Here is a 21,552-nt window from a genome sequence, read left to right as displayed (position 1 = left end):
ACTGCTTTCCTTGTGATAGTAGCTTTAAGCAAACACGACTGTGGACAGAAGGAATTTTACCGATTGATTATGCAACCAGACTAAAGCTTGATATAAAACCTGAAACTCAGATTTCAGGACTGTTGTTTTCCAAAATTTTAAACTTTAGCTTCCTCTTTCCGTTTAAAAAAAACTACAATATTGGAGTAAACAATTCAAAATGAATGTATAATAAAAAAAAACAAAATATGCAGAGGAAAGTGACACTTTTCAAATATCTAAACCATTAAAGATGGGACAAAAAAAGCCCGGAGAAGACAATCCTGTCATGCTCTTTGGTTTAAAGACTCACTGGTGTCATCCCTGACTCAGTTTATTTTGGAATATTCTTCCATGTTTCCATCAACCACAACTCTGCAGGATTTTCACGTACACAATTTGAAACTCTCCATTTACTGAGAATATTTTTATCTTCTCTTTTCTCATTACTCATTGGATGTTTTCACTGAGAGTGAAATTCCAGCTGCAGACCTCATTATAAATCACTGTGTTTGATGGTGTTTACACGAGTTTCTAATAGGAGAGCAGAGTCAGATCATTGCTCAAGCACAATAATAAATCTGAGACTGTCTTCTTTTTCTCGTAGCCGTCCTGTTTGACGCTAGCTGAAAGAGCGTCGATAATATAGGAGGCGGTTTGGTGGAAAGACGCAAGCATTACTCCATGAGGGTCAAATCATTGAATGTTTTCACCAAAAAATAAAGAAATCAAGATGTAAAAAAGTGATTTTGGCATTAAAAAAAATTATTAAGAGGAAGAACTGCAACTGCTTTCGGATGTTTGTTCAAGTTGATATATTTTATATTTACAGAAAATATTCTTTTTTTAAATCAAATCATTGATGGGCCCGATGAAGAGCATCTACAGTATGTCTCTTTTATAGGCCTTATGCATGTGTAATCACTGTGTTTTCCAACTGCATTTAGAAAATCCACTGTTGGTAGAACCAAGAATGTATATGCAAAAGGAATGCTGTCTTTTGTCGCTCATTGGTTTGATTTTTGATCATTTAGCACCAGTTTTGTTGCTCCACCATCACCATGTCTTAACAGTAATGTGATAAAGGATCAGTTGTCACTATTTGGCGTATCCCTACAAGGGTCGGCACATCATTTTATCAAATCCATCCCTTCATGAAAATGGCGAAGTAAGAAAGTTCAAAAGTATCAGCTAAAATATTCAATTCAATTCAGTTTTATTTCTATAGCCCCAACTCACAACGACAGTCGTCTCATTGGGATTGGTACACAGATTTAGTACACTTTCAAGTTATTCCATTCGTCTTCTGAACCCGCTGAATACCATACGGGCTCACAGGATTGTTTAGAAACACCAATGAACCTACGAAGCAGGACTTTGATCTGCGGAAGGAAACCGGCGTGTTCGGGGAAAACGCATGCATACACAAGCAGAACAATCAAACTCCACAAAGAAAGGACCCAGCTGAGATTTGAACCAGGACCTTCTCGCTGTGAGGCAAAGTGCTAACCACTACACCCCCATGGAGGAAGAGTGTCAAAATTTGAAATACACAACAGTTAAGGATTTTTCTTCAGAACAGTTGTCATGAATTTCAAATGTTACCTCAGATGTGTTAAAGCGACATGTATTTAATGTATTTCTTTTTTTAAATTGGAGCCATGTTACATTTTCTCAAACCTCTGTGACAAATGGTACATGCCAGTAACAGTGTTTTCCTGTTGAACCTTCCTTCCTAGAACAGCTTCAGGAAGCAGGAAGTGAAAAGTGTCTGTGCTGCGGGACTTGGATGTGGTCGAGTAGACACTGCTTGCCACATTTGAGATGTTTTTCAGAGGCGACACGCTTGCTGCTGAAGCTAAGCGACTTTGCTGTGTAGGAAGGGGCGGATCATTGACTGCATATGAAAACTGGGATGATTGACTGCTCCCCTTCTGGTGTTCCAAACAGGAAGTACCTGCTGGCTCCAAGAAGCTAAAATCCCATCGACTTCTAGAGAGAAATAAACAGCTGTTACTCATCATTCTATTCGTCAGAATAACCATTCTGGCTATGATACCTTTTTTTAAAAAACATCTTTTTGATGGTCTTCTTTTTTTCATGAAATTTGTTTCTGTAGTTCAAGTTTTTCAAGTTACAAGTCAGATGCCTCAAAAAAAAGTAGGTGGTCCCATTTCCAACATTCAAAGTCATAGGGGTGTGACCTTCCAACAAGCTCACTCCTAATTGGCGAGAGTGGTTGCCATAGAAACGGTGACTCATACCGACTCGGCCTAGACACTGCCTTACTGACGACTTCTGGCTCCAACATGGCAATGTCCATATCACGAAAAAATGGCGACTAGGTGACCTGGAAAGTAGTGGAAGTAAACAATTTTCGATGGGAAACGTCACACTCACTCATCCAGTTCTCAGATATAGTCAACGGTCCGACAGGAAGTCACTGGGTTTTCAGAATAAAGCTCCACATGCAGACCTATAAGAACAACGCAGATCTCTACACTTTGGAAAACATAGGGATAAGGGATAAAATCCACAAATCCTCTTCAGTCTGTATAAAAAGTTTAAGTGCAGAAACTTGTCTTTGATGTAACATCTCATTTTGACTGAACATGGCGGCTTTCCCGTAGACGGAATCTCATTTTCTGCAGGACAGATTTGTCATATTTGAATGATCTTTTCACATTGTTTCGTAAATGAATGCTCAAAGCAATATCCTAATTTTCCTTTTCATCTATTGGTCCAAAACTCCCACGGTTGCTATGGAGACAGCCAAGAAGTAGGGTCACATTACTAAGGTCTGTGCCAGATTTGGTGAAATTCAGTGAATCCTGAGGGGATCAAAGCTGGATCCTTTTGGGGATGAAACATCAAAGCAGTTGTGTTGACCAATTAACCCAAAAAAAAGTTTCTTGTAGAAGTAATTAAAGTGAAAAGATAGTAAAACATCACTTTTTCAGGTGTTTATGGAAACGCAGTGCATTTGTCTTTGAGGCGTTTACCCACGTTTCACATGACAGGGGCCTTTGATGCATCTTACAGCTCCAACTATTTTGCTGCCAGCAGTGCACGCGGGGACACGACCTGCTTTTTATTCCCTCTCTGAGCCCGAAATGGCACGACTCCAAAGGCAATGGAAAACTGTCTTAGAAAGATTGAGGAATTATTTTCAAAAAGGCCTTATTTTAGAAATTTTACTCTGAATTAAAAGATTGAAATTATCCAGTGGCTTGTGTTTTGAAGAAAATATTTAACAAGTAATACAAATTTCACAAACCATCTGTATAACATAGGTGTTTATGTTACACACAATAATAATTCCTTAAAAGAAAAAAAAACCTTTTTGGTGAACCAGAGTCTTTTAAAGTCACACACACAAACCTACCAAGTGTAATCAAGGTGTGGTCATACCTGCCAGTGAGACTTTAGCTCCACTTTCATTCACAGAATTGTTTAAATTCAGTCACATTAAGGGATCCACCAACCTTGTCTATTCTGATTCATCGTTTAGAATCAGGACTACATTAACGTATTTTAATGTTCTCCTAAACTTATGACTGTTTTACAAAATGCAAACATATAAACAAAATGTAAAATTGTAAACATTAAACCCTCCAAGTTTTGAAACTGCAAACTATCAAATCGCCACCATCGTGTCTGACTGTTACCATCCACAATAGTCCTCTTTTGACCTCAGAATATGTGTCTAAAGGTTTTCTAGGATTTCCCAGATGTTTCTTATACTTGTCTTTTTGTTTTTCTTGCTGGAAAGTGTTTAAAGTGTTTTTGTTCTTAATCTAGACCTTTTTCTTAGTCCAACCTCTGGCTGTATTCTTGCTTGGTCTTACTGGACCCTGATTTGTATTTTATCATTTTGTGCCGTTGGGTAAAGCGCCATACTTTAGTAGAATCTGAAGGCTGTGGTTGTAAATGCCAACGACTCTGGCTGAAGACTGCAGGCCTCCCATTGGCTGGAGAGTGGCACCATGTGTTGTTTGCAGACTGAAAAACATTAATTGTGGACATGTTTCCTCAGAAATGTAATGGAGACACTTTTTAAAAATGGATTTTAGGAAAACTCACAAAGAGCAGCATCACCATGACTTTACTGTTCTTCATATTAGTGACATTACGACACAATGACAAACGAGTTTAAGTTCTGGGCTACCTTCCAAAAACAAACCTGCCCACTTTGATTCTTAGGTGATTACATTTTGATTAAAACCGAGTTGGGCAGAACCAAACATTGAAATGCAGCTTTTCTGACTGAGTCATGTGAAGCCTGCACTTCTTTTCATCTTCTTTCATGACCTCCTGGATCAGTCCTTGTTGGGTTCTTGGAGTCATTTTGGTCAGTCAGTCACTCCTGAAGGTTCTCCAAGGATCCATCTTCTCTGCAGGTTTGGATAACGGCTCTCTTTGAGGTTCTCTGGGGTCTGAAAGACTTTGAAACCTCCTTCAGAGTTTGCTTCTCACCTGCTCTTGCATTTCTTAAGACGACAGCCTGATCTTGATCTTGCTTCACCTTGCCTCTATGTAAGTGGTTTCTCGATCAGCCGGTAATAAAGTCTGAGTGCAGCAGGAGAAACTGAATTCAGATTTGCAAAGGTTGAGTTGAAGGTAGTTTCTGTTTTCATAGAGGTTTGTTAGTTTTAGCACTTTATGGATAAATCCACTTGATGAGACGGGAACGTGTTTCTGTTTCAAATTTCCCTACGGTTGCGTGAATTATTGATTTCTTTATGAGAAAGCATCTCAAAGCAGTGCTCTTAAATTCCTGCTTGTTTTCCTCTTGCTCTTCAAATCGTCTCTGCAGCCAGAGGAGAATTTCAAATTAAACTTGGAAAGCTCCCCGAAGTCTCTGGCAGCAGCATGGCGTCATTGTTGCTCCTCAGCCTGCGAGCAGTCCGGGGCCCGGGCAGACACTCCACAGTCCAGCCAGCTTTTATTTCCGGCGGGTTAACTGGCGGGTGTTCAGCTGGCAGCGCCATGTCGATAGGTTCATAAATAATTCTCTCACTGCTGTTGCCCGTTACAGCTGGGAGGCGGTGTGAGCGAGGGAATCCATCGACCTGAAAAGTACGTCATGCAAGGCAGTGGATTTTTAAAAGCGAGCCATGCACGACTCACACACTCGTCTCTCTTTTTCTTTTCCTCATCCTTGAATTAGTTTTCTGAGCACAGCGGCTCCTTTTTTCCCCTTCTTCTCCCTCATCCTCCGTCAGCCATGTCTGCTGCTACTCTCTTTATTATCAAAGCTTGTCAGAGCTGTTTTGATGAGGCTGGTGTTCTACATTCTGCTTTATTTCGAAAGTGAACTGGGACTCGGCTGAAATATTCAGCGGGCAGCAGCTTTGCCTGTGTTGGCTTTGGACAAAGCTGTGGGACAGAGCAGCAGATGCAACCACAACATGATAATAAAATGGGAAATGGGGCGTCCTTAAAAAAGGAGGATTCAGTTTTGCTGATTTTGGCAGAAAATCTGAAAGCATCCTTTTATGCTCTGTTAACCGAGCTGCTGCTGAAACTGAGCTAACCTCAAATACGTTCCCGCTTCAACAACAATTTGTCTCTAAACCGTGTGAGCAGCTGGAGGCTGCTGGTGGAAATTAGCATGTCAAAGAAATACGGACAAGCATGTTTGCTTCAGACAGGAGAGGATTGGTAAAAGGAAATGAAAGTCTGAGAGGTTCCCACACAGGATCTCACACAGGAACTTCTCAGGACTCTAAATGGTTCTGGTTCCTTTTGGCTCTTTGATCTTTCTGAAGCAAAACCCACTGAATGTGTTTAAATGAGCAGCAGTCATCTCATAATCAAACATGAAACTGAAAGGGAGAAAGGGTTTTTGCAAATGAACTGTTGTCTTTTTTTTTGTTTTAGCACAAATGCAAATGTTGAATGTTGAAATGTTGAATTCTTGCAGGAAACAACAGAAGTTTTTTCCCCCTGCCATTTATTCACTATTCACAGTCTGCTTTTTGAGGTTGATTTAAAATTATACGTAACAATACACACAATGCTCTGAGCTCATTTTGTGTTTCTGCTGCCCCGAGCTTGTCACTTATTTGAGTGCAATAGTTCAGAATTAGTCATACACAAAAATACATTTATGAATGAGCCCCAACTTCCAAACTGCACTAGAATCACAAGCACAAAGGGATCTGGAGGTGGGTTGTCATACAGGTTATATACTACTTCAGTATTTTAGAGACAGGTTATGTAACTATAGAAAATGTCGAAATGTTGCTGCATATAAGACTAAATGTGATCATTTCTTTAACACATATCCATTAAAACAATGGAAACTAGAAGGACTAAACACAAGAGTACACTGCAAACAGAAATCTGAGGATCACTTCAAAAATAATGTTATAGTTTTGATTCCCAGATTTTTTGTGTCAACTGTGTGTTTTTTTTTTTAACATGTTTCATTTTTCTGATGATGGAGGACTATTTCTGAGTATTTCTTTTATATTGTTGTGAATCAGGAGCAGATGTAAAATGCCTTTTGAAAAATATCGTCTTTGTTACGTAGAAAATAGGCTGGGCGAGGCCACAGGCTCCCTGCTTTGCTCCATTCTGATGCATCCACTTGAAGACAAATAGATCCATGAACGTCTTTGTTTTCCCCGTTTAAGCCGGCATCTGGTTCAAAACTGCAGGGCTGGATAGCTCTGATATTTCATCATCATTTTTGTTGCATGGGTAATGTTAGGTAGCAGTAAGCAAAGGGATTATGGCAGTGTTTTTCAACCAGTGTGCCGCGGCACACTAGTGTGCCGTGGGAAATTGCCCTCATTAACTGAAAAATTTAACATTTCCCATCTCCAGGATTTCAGCTCTGTGTTCATCCAAACAGGCCATGATAAAACACTGAGGAGTTAGGAATATAAAAGATCGTAAAATACTTTTTCTTTGCGTTTATTTTATTTTATTAAAGACATTTTGATAAGAATGACGTACCGCGATTCAGCTGCAGCTCCGGCTGTATTTTGGAAAAGTCCCGCCCCTTTAACTGTCTCCACCAATCATTCTTGGGGAGCTTAATCACATGTCATCAGTCTGACCAATCAGAAGTGGTTAAAGTATTCACTTCCTTGTCCCGATTTAGCTCGTAAAGTCGCTCAGTTCTAACAAAAATACCTAGCTAAAGCTAGTCTTTAGCGGTGTAGCTTTCCACAGAATCCGATGTCAGACAGTGGAACAAGTGAACAAAACAATAAAGCTCAGAGACGCGATCTCCGCCGGCCGTTTAATGCACTACATCTCCCATGATGCATTGGGTTGTGAGAGTGACAGCGCTCAAGGAGATCTGTTGTTAAACGTCTTGAAATCAACGAACACACATCAAACTGTTTTTACATCTTCTAACTTAACTTTTATTGCATCTTTTTAGAAAAAAACAGCTGCAGTTTCCAGCTTTTTCTGCAACAATTATCTAAAAAATGCATGTGAGATTGTGGAGGGGCTGTAGATCAATACAGACTATGAGTTTCTCCGGTTTTTTTTTTTTTTAATTTTTGGATCCTGGTGTGCCGCGGGATTTTTTTTAAGGTCAAAGTGTGCCGTGGCTCAGAAAAGGTTGAAAAACACTGGATTAACGGATATCAGCGGAGGCTTACTTCCATGCAAAAATTCCACCCACAACTCAGAGGTGAACTTCTACTAAAATCTTGCTGCTCTGCAGAAACTATGTCGTAGAAAACAACACTTTATTTTATTTATTTTATTTTAGCTAAAAACAGCATAATCACAATTAAAAGATCAATGGGATTGCTTTTGAGAAAGTTTAAAAGATGATCGGAGTGGGGCTTTTAGCTGCTTGCATTGTTTTTAATTTATTTTAGTATTTAAAGAATTCTCCAGCATCGCAAAATCTTTTGTATTTTTCTGGCTTGTTGTACTAACATGTTTTTTTTTTTTTAGTTTTCTAGCTACTTGTTTGCAAGTCTTTTTGCCCAGGCTTATTGTAATTTTTTCTTTTTTTTAAACCATTTTACTGAACTTTATACCTTTTTTGTTTGAGTTCTTCCTGCTCCCGAGTTGCCTCTTGCCTGCAATAACATTGTATTGATTTATTGAAATAATATTGCTTTACTAAGTAAAGATTTTTGATTAGTTGGTTCTTTATTTTAAAGCCAGCCTTAAATCTAAGATGACTGAGAACAGAGCCTCGATGAGGCGACATGAAGCAGAATCCAAACTGCAGATGAGAAGATTTTTAAAAATCAAACAGGAAGGTAAAATAAATAAATGAAACTCAAACAGGAAGAAAACCCTGATATTGTGTCCACTATTTTTTATTTTTTTACAATATAAAATTTTGCTCCTTTTTACAGCTCTGACAGGTTGACAGCATCCCATCACACAGTGGCAGACACATGCCTCATTCTGTTGACTGTCATGTATCCTTCCTGTTTGCCTTGTCCAGACAGATTCCAACAAATCATCTGTGCAGCAGACCATCTGTCACAGGTGAGCTGATGAGCATGTGCACCTCCTCTAGCTCCGGTTTGGCTCTGGTAATGGCATCCTCGGTGCTCAAGGAGCTGTGGTCGGGAAAGAGCTGGGCGGATCAGGAGCCCCTGTTGCTTTTGTCCACAGTCCAGCTGCTGGTATTTGAGCAGTGAATCATTAATGCTTGTATCCATTCAGAACCCTGAGTATTGATGGTCATCATGTGCCTCCTTCTGCAGAAGGAGGCCCGATCTGTCAACTCCCTGAAGGGGACACTGTCAGAAGACCCTTCCTGTCACCAGACCTAAATTTTGTTCTGTCAATAGAGGACTGACCATGTTGACATGGAGCTGCACCGTGTTGACATGCTCCGTCCTGCACCTTGATCTTGGAGCATCAGCTTCGCTTACACTGGGCAGAGCAGAAACTTTTAAAAAACTTTTCAGGAATTGGAAAAACCAAAAACATGCTTCCTTCCATATACTTAAAAATAGATGTGTCAATCTGCAGTCATTAACTTCTGGACTTCCAGTGGTGGTTCGAGAATAACTGACCTTTCATGAAAAACAAAATTAAAAACTAACAAACACAGTAAGTTAAACTTTATGACCCCAAGTGTCGAAATGAAGTAGGATTTAATCAAAAATTAAAAATCCACTAATTTCATTTCTGTTGCATTTTCCCTCTCCAGGATGAGAAGAAGAAGCTCAGACAAGCTAGATCGTTTGGAGAAATGCATGTTTACCTTGATAACTGAAGGACCGAGTGATTTCAGACTCACTGATTTCAATTGAACGAATGTGCTCCTACAAGAGCAGCAGCTTGTTATGGTGAAACAAGAAGAAGAGAAGAATTTTGTAAAAAAAAATAACTGAAAAAGTCATTTCTAGGTAAATCGATAGTGTAGATGACTCCAAAGCTGTAAGAAATTGCTGAACATGTCATCATCTGAGATTTTGTAAAACCTGTCAGTCATCTCTGTTGCCATGACAGCAACTTTCTTGGCTGAAGGTTACAGAGGCTGCAAGCCTCATTCGTCATGTTAGCGGTTCAGCTGCTGAAGAGTCGGGTTTTATTGTTTATATGTCCGCTGCGGCCCGAAGTACCTGGACAATAAATATTTTTATTTGACTGGACCATTAGCATTTAGCAGAGATTTACAGATTATGTTTTACAATTAGAGCCAAAGTAGAGTCATGAGCAAATGTCTCCCTGTTTTATAGGAGAACACCACAATATCATCTGTAAAAAAAAAAAGAAATACTGCAGCTATAAAATAAAACCTAGAGTCAGAACCAAAAACGTGCTTCTCTAAATGTTCAGACAGGCTGTTGGATAAATCAAAAGAACTGCTTTTACAGAGCATGTAGCCTGCACAGAAAAAGGACAAGCCCATAAAATAAGTCATCATCGATTCGAATTGACTGATTTAACCTGGTTTTCTGCTTTTAACATGGGTTAAATTTTTATAAATCTTGTTTTTTTCTTTTATTTGACCTCCAGATTTCCTGGAAACGGGCGTGGTCTTTTGATTGATTTGAAATTCTTTACTGGCTGTTCCAGCAGCTGTCAGGTCACGCCGTCCTTCTGGTTTTTGCCTGTTTTGAATAAGTCAGGGGTTGGTGGCATCCCATAGAACCAAAATGGTGACGACAGCAGGGCCAGCAACTGTTCATGATTTAGTGAATAAAAAAAACAACCTTTCCCTCACCTACTGTTCATGTCCTTCACAAATCAATGTTATTCTTTACAGCGACTTGTTGAAGCGGTTCTGTCATCGGTCAAACCAAAGACTTGTTGGTGTACAAACCCATTCCCAAAGGTCATGTTTTTAAATACTCAGTTAAATAAGGACTGTCCTTTAAACTCTTCTTCTATTACCTCATCTCTGCTTCTTGTTCCATCGACATGCCTTCCCTCCCACCCTTCCTCCTCCTTTGACAGTCCCATGCATTTTAATGAAGCAGCGCTCAGCCGTGGCTCTTTTGTGCTCGGCTGTCGACACAATTGTAATCTAATATTTCTCCCCTCACTCCCAAACTGCCTTCTCTTCTTTTTCTTTTTCCACATCCCTCATTCAGACTTCCACTGAGCATCTTGTTTCACTCCGTTTCCCCCCTTTTGTGAGGCTACAAGAGTTTTCCTTTCACCGTGAACACCTTGAGCTTCAACAAGAGAGAAGCCAAAGGAGTCCAAGAAACCACCATGACAAGCTGTAACCTTGAGCCCGTCGGAGGGAAGACACTGCAGACGACTGCATCGGCACAACTGTGTCTGTTTAAACAAACTGTTGGGGTTGAGACACACAGTGCTTTTACTTTTACTTGTTATTTCTGGTGAAAAGAAAAAAAAAGACGTTCACAGTTGTTATAAAACAGACGAAAAATAGTAAATGAACTTTAAATTTCCAAGTTAACAATATTTACATTTAAAAAGAAATGACTGTATTAAATAAAGAGGTCTGCAGCTGGAATTAGGCCAGAATTTGCTCAAATGTCCAGGAAGCAACAAATCAGCAAAGAAGCCTTTTTTTTTAGTTCAATTTGTCCAAAGAGGCTGGAAAAAGCAGGTGGTTTGCATTTTAATCACAGTTATTCTTCTGGAATGTGAGCTTGTTAGCAGAAAAAAAGCTGTTCTTCTGATTTAGTCAAGGTCTAGAGTGAAGATAAAATTCTAAACCCATCTTTTCACTCTGGAAAAGACTGGCGCCTTCACTGGAGGTCAACAATCACTAATTTCAAACACTTGATTAGGAACATTTCCAGGGCTTTCTCTTCCCCTTCTTTCCTTTATATGTAAATGTGAATCAGAGCAGTTCACTGTCGAAAGGACTTCACCGGCTGATTCACAGAACGTTTGTACTTTTACAATACCGAATATCAAATTCTGCCTTACCGTTTGCTCAACCCATTTGATTATTCAAACACTCGCCAATCAGTGATCTTCTAATAGGACTACCAACCTGCAGAAGCAAACCTCTGCAGATGATCCACAATTTTGCTGGTAACGTTACTGTCCATCCATCCATTTTCCACACCCATTGTGCCCCTTTCAGAGTCTCTGGGTTCCCTGAACCTGTCCCAGCTACTGGGCGTAGGTGGTGTACACCCTGGACAGGTCGCCATTTCGTCGCAGAGTGCTAACATTGCTAAAGGACTTGATTTGACTAGGAGTCACCACCAGACACTTGTTTTGGACTTGCCCCTCTAAGGGTTCAATTTCAATTCAATTTTATTTGTATGGCCCAAATTCACAACAACAGTCGTCTCAATGGGCTTCGTATCGGTAATTGAAAAAGTTAAACATAAAATCAAAAGGATCAGGAATACATAGAATTCAATGGGAGAATACTAAATTGAACTAACAAACTGACTAAGCTAAACTGGACATCCCTGCCCTTAGACCCCCCTTCGCAGTAAGGAAAAACTCAAAAAAAAAAAAAAAAAATTCCGGAAAAAATGAAGGAACCTCAGAGCTGCCCACATGAAGGAGGGATCCTCCCCCATGACAAACAGGCGAACAGACAGAACTTATAGAGAAGAATTAACTTATCTATCTCTACAAATACATATTTAAAGTCCAGCAGACGACCTTCCTCCAGACGAAGTTGGGGGGACAGTCGGGGGCGCGAGTCAAGCCGGAGACAGGATCCACAGCCAGGTGTAGGAGCAGGAGCAGAGACAAGCAAGGGACGAGGTACACGGTCACGGATGAGCCAACTGGAATCTGGAAGCACTCCCACTCCCCAGGAGGGGAGAGGGAAAAAAGGGAGAGTACATGAATCGCACTGCACCAACAGAGGCATGGAGAACTAAATGATAAATAATGATCAAGAATAGAGAAGAGAGGGAGGGTAGAAGTAGATGAGAAAAGAGGACAGAACCCCAGTGAACCATAGTTACCCCAGCTTCAACTTCTAGCAGCCCACTAACAAGTAATTGATATTGTTATTAACAAACTACTTTTCTGAACTCATCTCCAAAAACAAAGGCAACGCCAAAACTCTCTTTTCTCTGATAAACACTATCTTAAACCCCCCTGACTCTTTCCCCTTGCATTTCTTTTCCACTGAAACCTGTAACTCCCTCATGTCATTCTTTAACCAGAAAATTCAAGTCATCCATCAACAGCTTAGCTCTTCTCTCCTTCCTCCCATCCTTGACTCTTTTCCCCTCAATCATATGTTTTCCTCCTTTCAACTGCCTGACCACGATGAAATTTCCTCCCTCATCCTTAAATCCAAACCTACCACCTGTTATCTCGATCCCCTCCCAACATCCTTAGTTACAGCCTACCTCCCCTATCTCCTTCCGCTTATTATCGCCATTATTCATTCCTCTCTATCATCTGGTACTGTCCCATCCCTTTTAAAATGGCAGCTGTTAAACCAATCCTAAAACAACCTGGTTCAGATCCCAACTTATTCAGTAATCTCCGTCCAATTTCCAACCTTCCCTTTCATTGTAATTCCCTCCCCTTTGTTCTCCCCCAAAAAACCCTCAATAAGCTTCAACTGGTCCAGAACTCAGCTGCCCGCATCATCTCCAGAACCCCCTCCTTCAGTCAGATCACCCCGGTTCTCCACCAGCTGCACTGGCTCCCCATAACCTCCAGAATCCAATTCAAACTCCTGTTCACCTTTAAGGCCCTCCATAACATGGCTCCTCCTTATGTCTCCGACCTCATCCATATTAAAAGCCCCTCTCGTTCTCTTCGGTCCTCCTCCTCTGTTCAGCTCTCTGTTCCTCCGGCCCGACTCGTCACTATGGGAAGCACAGCCTTCAACTGCTCGGCTCCCAAACTCTGGAAGTCCCTCCCTCCTGATATCCATAACATAATAGATTGTCTTCCAACTTTCAAATCAAAACTCATCTGTTTGTTTCTGCCTTCCCATCCTGATTCACTTTTGATTTTTGTCTTTTATATTTATTGTGCTTTAATGTCTATTTTTAACCTTTCTTTTGTAAAGTGTCCTTGGGTTTCATGAAAAGTGTGTTAAATAAAAAGGATCATTATTATTGAGTTTAATTTAAACACATTAACATTAAGTTAAATAATCATATCATTGGGCTGTAATTGATAGTTTTATATTACTTGTGATTTTTAACCAAAGGCTGTCTATTTGGATTCCGAATTTCCTTATTTTAGGTCTTTAAGGTCCTTACATTTTTTAGAATAGACCAAGACATTGTCAGCATCCAAATCATTGCATGTGTTCGAGCTATTGCACTTCTTGGATTTGTTTGATTTATTCAACAGTGCTAGGCAGAAAATGTGGGAAACATGAGCCAGTCAGGTGACCTATGAGATGATATTTTGGGTGCAGAATTACTTGCCAAGGATTGTGACTTTTAAGTTTACTGACCGTTTTTGCCTAAGTGTGAGTAAAACCTTGTCTTTTCTCCAAGTATCACAGAAATTTAAGTCTCTAACAGGTAGGGACACTGTTGCAGAACATCAGGATACTTTCTTGACTGGACAGATACAGACTTGGAACTTGACTTGAATACGTTGTGAGCATTAAGTCCACAAGTCTGTAATGGTTCTAAATATGAATATATTTACCTTTATTTACTTGACAGCTTTTGAAGTGTATTTAAGATTTCTACAAAACATTTTTATGAATCATATTTACATGGTTCAGGTTTTTTTTTTTTTTTTTTTTGGCGGTAGACTTCTGGTTTTAAGTTTCAAAAAACATACCAGAGTCCAGGCCACAGCACACGTGTTCAAGGCAACACCTGTAATTTCCCCTCAAGAACCTCAGCAGTAGAACGACAATTAATTGAATAATTTGTCAAATCTGCAGTCATGTTGAGTTGAGTCATAAATCCTTGGAAGTAAGTCTTTAGTTTTTTCCCTAATTTTTAGTTCATTTGAAACCCCCTGCACAACAGATGTGGAGTAATTTTAAAAGGTTTCCAGGTATATATTGAGTGAGCTCAGTGTTGTGCCTCAAGGTTCCTTTCCAACTTTAAATATCTTCGTTTTAATTAGATTGTTTAGCGCAGATGCTGCCAATCCCTTTTGCTATTTGGTTTTCTTTCAGTTTTTAGTTGCCTCATAGCTGCCTAAACTTCGGTCTCTGTGAATCACTTTGAATTGCCTTAGAGGTACCTTCTGGTAATGAATGCTGCACAAATGAAAGGTGCTTTACAATGGGTGCTGGGATGTCAAAATCCAGGCCGAGAGGGAAACAGATCTGCTTCTCTTCAAACCCTCCTGTCAGGAGCTGTGACACTGTAGGGCAGGAGCTGGACAATTCTAGGTTAGGAGGTGTTTAGATACAAGAATATTTTACAGGGGATCCATCCTTGAAAAAAATGTAGTTCATGAGAAAAACGTAGTTCCTGTTTAATGAGAGATTGTTGGCCCAACTGCACACATGCAGTGTGAATGTAGTCCTTTAGTGACAGACGTTTTCCCAGTTTTCTGCTTGTTTCCTCAAATGCAAACAAAAGCTGTACGTTTGTGTACTTTTGTATCCCATCTTTGGGGAGATTCCTGTCATTTCCAATGAAAGAGAAACTTTCTGGTTGAATGAAAACATCTAAGTAAAATTTTAGCAAAGGCAATGGAACCACTTTGGGCTTAACTGGAGTTGTACCCAATTTCTTTTTAACCATGAACCCTTTACACCAGGGGTGTCAAACTCATTTTGGTTCGGGGGTCACAGTCAACCCGTTTGATCTCAAGTGGGCCGGACCAGTAACATAAAAGCAAAATAAAAGCTTTGTTTTAGTTAATTTACTCAATTAGAAAACATGCCTCAACCAACATGGTAACCTAATAATTTATTATTACACATTCATTCACAAAGGCCAATGGATATTAAATAAAATTATTTTCACTTTAAATAAAAGGCTGCACGGTGGCGCAGTGGTTAGCGCTCTTGCTTCACAGCAAGAAGGCTTCCGGTTCAAGACCCGGCTGGGGGACGTGAAAAACTACATCAATGGGGGACCTTTCTGTGTGGAGTTTGAATGTTCTCCTCGTGCATGCGTGGGTTCTTTCCGGGGTCTCCGGCTTCCTCTCACCGTCCAAAAACATGCTTCATAGGTTAATTGGCAACTCTAAAATTGTCCCTAGGTGTGAGAGTGAATGGGTGTGTGTTTGTGGACATTCTACCCTGCGACAGACTGGCGACCTGTCCAGGTGGCCCCTGCCTTTGCCCACAAGTGGCCGGGATAGGCTCCAGCAGCCCCGTGACCCCGAAAGGGAAAAACGGTTAAGAATATGAATGAATGAATACTGAAGCAATCCCAATGATAAACTCAAGAGGGGCTAAGGAAGACCCTGCCCAAGATGTAAATGTCCAAATCATTTAAAAACAAGCCAAATTAAACTTGCAAACATTTTTGAACATAAGAATTTGGAATGAACCTCCCTTTTTCTCCTAAAACTTCACCAGGCCACCAATATCAGGATTCGGATCCTGTGCAGAAACACATTTACTGTCATTCAAGTGAGAAAAACACAATGAAACGTCCAAAAATCTTTTCCTGCTTGCTGCCTGAATTTTGTGGCAAGACTTGCCTTCTTCCTGACCTTTAATGGGGCGCCATCAGTGATCAGACAGACATCACATGACCAATTCACTCCAACATTGTCCACAGTAGTAACTAGAGAGCTGACTATGTCATCATCTGTTGCTGTGTCCGCTGTGATGGTTTGTTCAACACCTCTAATAAATATGCACAGTTGAACACATCTGTGATGTCGGTGCTTTCATCAATAGTGAGCAAAAATACAATAAATGACTGGATTCTTCATTTGGTGCCCAAGTCTCCTCAGAGATGTTGTATCTGCAGTTGTAATCCTTGACAGTCTTGTGTTGGAAAAGGTCGACTGCTGTTTGGGGCACAAGAATTTTAAACATCCTTATTATTTTTACTCTGCATGTGTGGGCCGGACTAAACTAAACCACCTATGTTTGACACCCCTGCTTTACACCATCATGAAAGATATAAAGAGGAACTACATCACCTTTCAAAACTGTCTAAATCAGTGTTTTTCAATCAGTGTGCCATTGCACACAGGTGTGGTAAGAATGACTGTGCATGTTAATTCAGACAACAAAATGCTTTGATTTTGATTGGTGGAATGCCTTGCTGTTTTTATCAAAGAAAAATGTATCCCTCACTGATTTAAATGTACATACCTCTCATTTGTCCTCTCATCAAGTCCTGCAGTGTTTCTTCTTTTTTTCTTCATTTCTTCTCACTGTTTATCCCTAAAATGAACCAAGCAGAAAGCTATTCTGGAGTCTCAGCAGGTTTTTGTCGAGCCACCTGTTTTAACAGCTGCTAGTCATAAAAATGTGTCCGCAGAAGAGCCAGTAAAGAGAGAAACAAGGAAAGGTGCTAGAAGTGCATTATCAATCACAACCAACTGATTGCAGTGGATACTAATGAGCTTTTTGTTCAGATTTCGCAATATCTGTTTGCATTAAATACATATTTCCTTCATTTCAAAAAGGTTGGGCTAAAATATTGGAGTTATTATTGGGTAGTTAATACACTGTATTGCAGTTGAATATGACTCTACCTCCCACTGTGACCTCGGGCATAAACAAACACAGAAGTCGTCGGTTCTCTGATAGTCACAGCTTCCAAATGCAGAAGCCTGTGAGAGGAAAGTTCTGAGCTGAACGTCTGCTTTTGGGTCTCAGAGGAGCTCACAGGTGTTCCTAGAAAAGGGATTCTAAATGTTATATTGACATGAAGCTGACCTTATTTCAAGCCCAGCTTTGAGGCAAAAATCATTTTTATGTTAGACTTTATATCATGAAAAGTGTAAAGAAAGCCACAAAAACTTCCTGCAATTAACTGAGCTATGAAACGACACCAACTAAAGCTGCTGATGATGTCCAACAGTCCTTGTCTGTTCACCAGCTCATACTGAGGCTCCGGACCTGCAAAATTAGGTTTATCAACTCTTTGTAGCCTCATCACTTTGTTTTTAGGTCACTGTTTGTTGAAGTCATATTGATTTTTGGTCAAGGTGGTAACAAAAGTGAAATCTGTCTGTCGGTCGGTCGGTCGTCTTTATAGAAATAAGAATAACGTAATGACAAACACAATGCATTCTGGTCCTTTTTTGCCAAAACAGTGAACATCAATGCTGGTTTTTCAGTTTTTTTGCAAAGACTTTTTCAAAATTTCCAAACCACTGCATCTTGAAAGTATGGATTCAGACACCCCAAAAAAATGGCAAACGCCTGATATAGTGCTCTAAGAAGTGAGTGAATTTCAACAAAGCCGTTGGGAGCTGATACTGATGACAGTCCAGAACCCTCTCCCTTACTTTTCCTCCCAGTCAGCTCTTGTCATTCTGCTGAGCATCAATGATAAGAGCACATCTGATAAATATCTGATGGTATCAGAAGCATCAATGGGGGCCATTCAACACTCTTCACACCTGTTTGAAATGTGATTGATTTCACATTCAGAGGACGTCCACGAATTCTTAACTCTGGTATAAAGAGGTGTTTTTGGACTTAAGCACAATTTTATTTTTTTAAAATAAAAAGTAGCTCAGTCATCTGTGTTTGTGAGAAGGGCTTTCACGAAAACATGGCAGTGCATGCTGGGCTGTCGGCTGGTGCACTAACAGCTTACAGCCATAAATGACATCTGCTTTGCACTTTTCCTAATAATGTGGTGATACACTTGCCACCTTTTGCTGTGTTTCCCTCTGTCTCTCCTTCTCTCCTCACACTCTCAGTGGGATTCCAGGGAAGAAGTGTGGAGTCATTATCCTGACTGCGGAGGAGCTCAGTAACTGCAGGGTCAGTGCACACAATCACACACACACACACACACAAACACACACAAAGCCCAAATGTAGCCCGAATGTTATCAGTGTGTGCATTTTTGATCAGCACTGGTTGTGTTGTTGTAGCAGATTGCATTCTTCTCCTCCCACACACGGAAACAAAACCCAACACAGCCATGCATATGCAGGCTGTGGGGAAACCATTATGAAATATGCTGAGCGAAACCAATGTTGGGAAAATGCCATCCTCCTCCATGACAAACTGCTGATATTTCGTTAGCCAGAGCTTTTTTTCACACTTTTCCAAATGCATTTAAGATAACCTGCCAGCCAGCTTCACTCTGACACAGTTGTACGTTGACACAGACCAGCCAGTCAGGTACTTCCAGAGGTTTATGTTTTTGCATGTGTGCACTCCAGGGACCAATATATGAACAGGCTTATCGCAGTTCTGTTTACCATCGCTACACTGGGAGGTTTTGCTGCTAACAAGATCCAAATGCTGTCAATGGCAAGCTTAACTTTCCCATGATGCCTTTTCTCAGGAGAAATTGAGTCAGAAATCTCATTATTTACCAGTCTCCCTTTACTTCCTTCCTTCCTTCCCTCCCATTTCCAAACCTGACCCGCTCAAAAGCAGGAAAACAGGGCTCCTCATTAACGGCTGTAGCCTCTCATACATATGAATTTCTCACAGACATCCTCTAATAAGATATATTTTGCTCTAATATAATGAGTAATTTTCCTAAAACAGTGGGAGACAGTAATCTATTCATGCATATCTTATCAAAGTCAAGCGTTGCTGCTGCGGCTTCTGCTCCACATTTGTGCACAAATGCTCCTCATTGTTTGGTGGATTCTCAGCGTTGCAGAACTGTTACACAGAATTCATGCACAAGCCTTTTGTTGCCCCAAAATCAGTTCCTGAGGAAAGGAAGTTGCAGACTTTAAAGCAAAAATTGCATCAGAACCATAACTATTTTGAAAAGTGCTTGTCTTCCCCTCCAGGACATCGCTACCATGCAGTTGTGTGCCAACAAGCTGGATAAGAAGGACTTTTTTGGAAAGTCCGACCCCTTCCTGGTTTTCTATCGCAGCAACGAGGATGGAACGTGAGTGTGGGCAGTCCTGATAATGTTTCTGCAGCAGAAGAAGCCCATTTTTATGGCGATGTTTTTAAAAGTTCATGCTTTGCTTGTGGGCACAGTCTGTTCATTATTCAGACGTGAACAGATAAAAGCTTCAGGGGGTGTTTCAAGAGAGCTTTTCAGATTTCACTTTTCATAGATCACGTTAAACCTCCACACTGCTCCCTGAGCACAAAATCACCAAAAAGAACTTTTTTGAAGTTGGAAAGAGTTTTTACAATGATTCGTATTTTCAAAAATGCAGTTATAGGGAACAAATACCAATTTCTGACAGTTGGCGTAACGTGGGAACAGGGCTTTTCTTTAAATACAAACATATGTTAGAAGGTAAAGGCAGAAAATATGTCTTTGTAAGATTTTGATACTTAAAAAAAAATCATTAATTGATCAATAAATATGTAAAATTGTCAAAATTCAAAATAACTCATTTTAGAGAAAAAGTCAGATTTTTTATTGCTTCATGAGAGAAATGCTATGCTATACTATACTGTATGCTATACTGTAAAAAAGACAGAAAGAAAGACTGAAATGTGGACAATCAGCAGATTGTACGTAGCGACAGTGTAGCTAACGCGGCCTTTAGTCAGGCTTAAGAATCTTGATCTTGATCTGAACTTTTGTTCTCTTCAGAAGTAAACCTGCTGCTGGGTTTGGATCATTTTTTGTTATAAAACCAAAGTTTTTTTAGGCTCAAAACAAAAAAAAATGCATTCTTTTTAAGGCTTTCCTGGTAGAAAACAGAGTTTGATCATTTCCATTTTATCTCACTACCACCACCATGTTTAACTGTCGCTCAAATTTAGGTTTTTTGTTTTCTCTGAGGATATTTGTGCAAAGGTTTAAAGGTCCATCCGTGCATCATTTTTTCTGTTTTTGCTTCTCAGCAGTTTCTTTGTTTAATGAAACTTAACCAATTCCATTCAGACCTTCTCTCCTGTCCATTTTCTTATTTCTTTCAAGACCTCCTGATGAAGTCAATTGTATAACAGGACTGTTATGCAATTAACATTATATTAGCATTTTCCTGTTTGGGGCTTAAATATGAAACATCTGAATTCGAAAAGATGGTTTTCTATGATTTTTATATTTTATTAGAGGCTCTCTGCTGGAACCCACTTTCAGTAAATATCTGAAGTGCTACCTTTCCATTAAAGGTAGCACTAAATTTAGGGCTGAGCCCTTTGCCGACCACTTGGTGCAGCAAAAAGGAGAGTGTGAGTGGAAAATTGGATACTGCAGAAAAAGGCAAAGAGAGTGCTAACCCCAGAATATCCATCCATTAAAAACGATCTGACTGAGCCGCTTTGGTTACACGTTGAAAAAAAACAATAACACAATTTTTTAAGATATCTTTCTTCTTTTGAAGATGTGCCTTGCTCAAATGCCAACGGCTGAACCTCACTTCTTATTTTTTGATCATTTCCTGATTTTCTGCAGGGATCGTCTTCACAGGTGAGCGCCATAACTGTTCTCTCAGTTTCGCAGCCTCATGTCTGTTGATTCACCGACAGGTTCACCATCTGCCACAAGACAGAAGTGATCAAGAACACGCTGAACCCCGTCTGGCAGCCCTTCACCATCCCTGTTAGAGCCCTGTGCAATGGCGACTATGACAGGTCAGAAGACACTTTGCACAACCTTCCCTCACAAACTTTTGTTTCAGGACTGCATAGTTTTACATTTTGATGTCAGGTTTGGGGTTTACTCACACTCAGAAAGGTGGATGGCATCGCCTGTCACGGGGGCGGTCAGAATAATGCCAGCAGTCGGTCGTGGTGTTCCAGAGACCAGCACTGGTGTTATTGAGACTGACTCTGTTTCCACTCAACCGCCTTATATATACATTTGAAATGAGAGCTGCGAGTCAGTAATGATGTCCTGCTGTCAGGCGTGCACGTGCGCACATCAATTCTGACCTCCTCACAACGGCGGCTGCTGATTCATTAGCACTGGCACTCTCTGTGGCAGGATTTCTGATTGATCTCCTGTCAATAGCTCATCACATCAGGAGTCAGGAATTAGGAAAATTGCAGGCTGAAGAATTGCAGGTGATGTTGTTGTGAAACACCCACGCCGGACTAAATCAGAGTAAACGCTGCAAACTGCTGCATGTCGCCGTCTGTTAGCGCGGCCTGGACTTGTCCCCCGA

General features: G+C 40.4%; 1 protein-coding gene across 2 annotated transcripts in view; it reads left to right on the top strand.

Moving 5' to 3' along the window:
• Window positions 1-21,552, top strand: part of cpne9 (copine family member 9) — a 123,059-nt gene that overhangs the window by 64,429 nt on the left and 37,078 nt on the right. For both annotated transcript variants that reach the window (XM_011476712.3, XM_011476713.3), the window contains 3 exons: window positions 18,205-18,268; window positions 19,264-19,367; window positions 20,915-21,019. In XM_011476712.3, the coding sequence (XP_011475014.1) occupies window positions 18,205-18,268; window positions 19,264-19,367; window positions 20,915-21,019 (273 nt within the window). The remainder of the gene's footprint in view (window positions 1-18,204; window positions 18,269-19,263; window positions 19,368-20,914; window positions 21,020-21,552) is intronic.

Source organism: Oryzias latipes, chromosome 7 (assembly GCF_002234675.1).
Source record: "Oryzias latipes chromosome 7, ASM223467v1".
Lineage (NCBI taxonomy): Eukaryota > Metazoa > Chordata > Actinopteri > Beloniformes > Adrianichthyidae > Oryzias > Oryzias latipes.
Note: the sequence above shows the minus strand (reverse complement) of the source record. Positions and strands in the feature narration are given on the sequence as shown.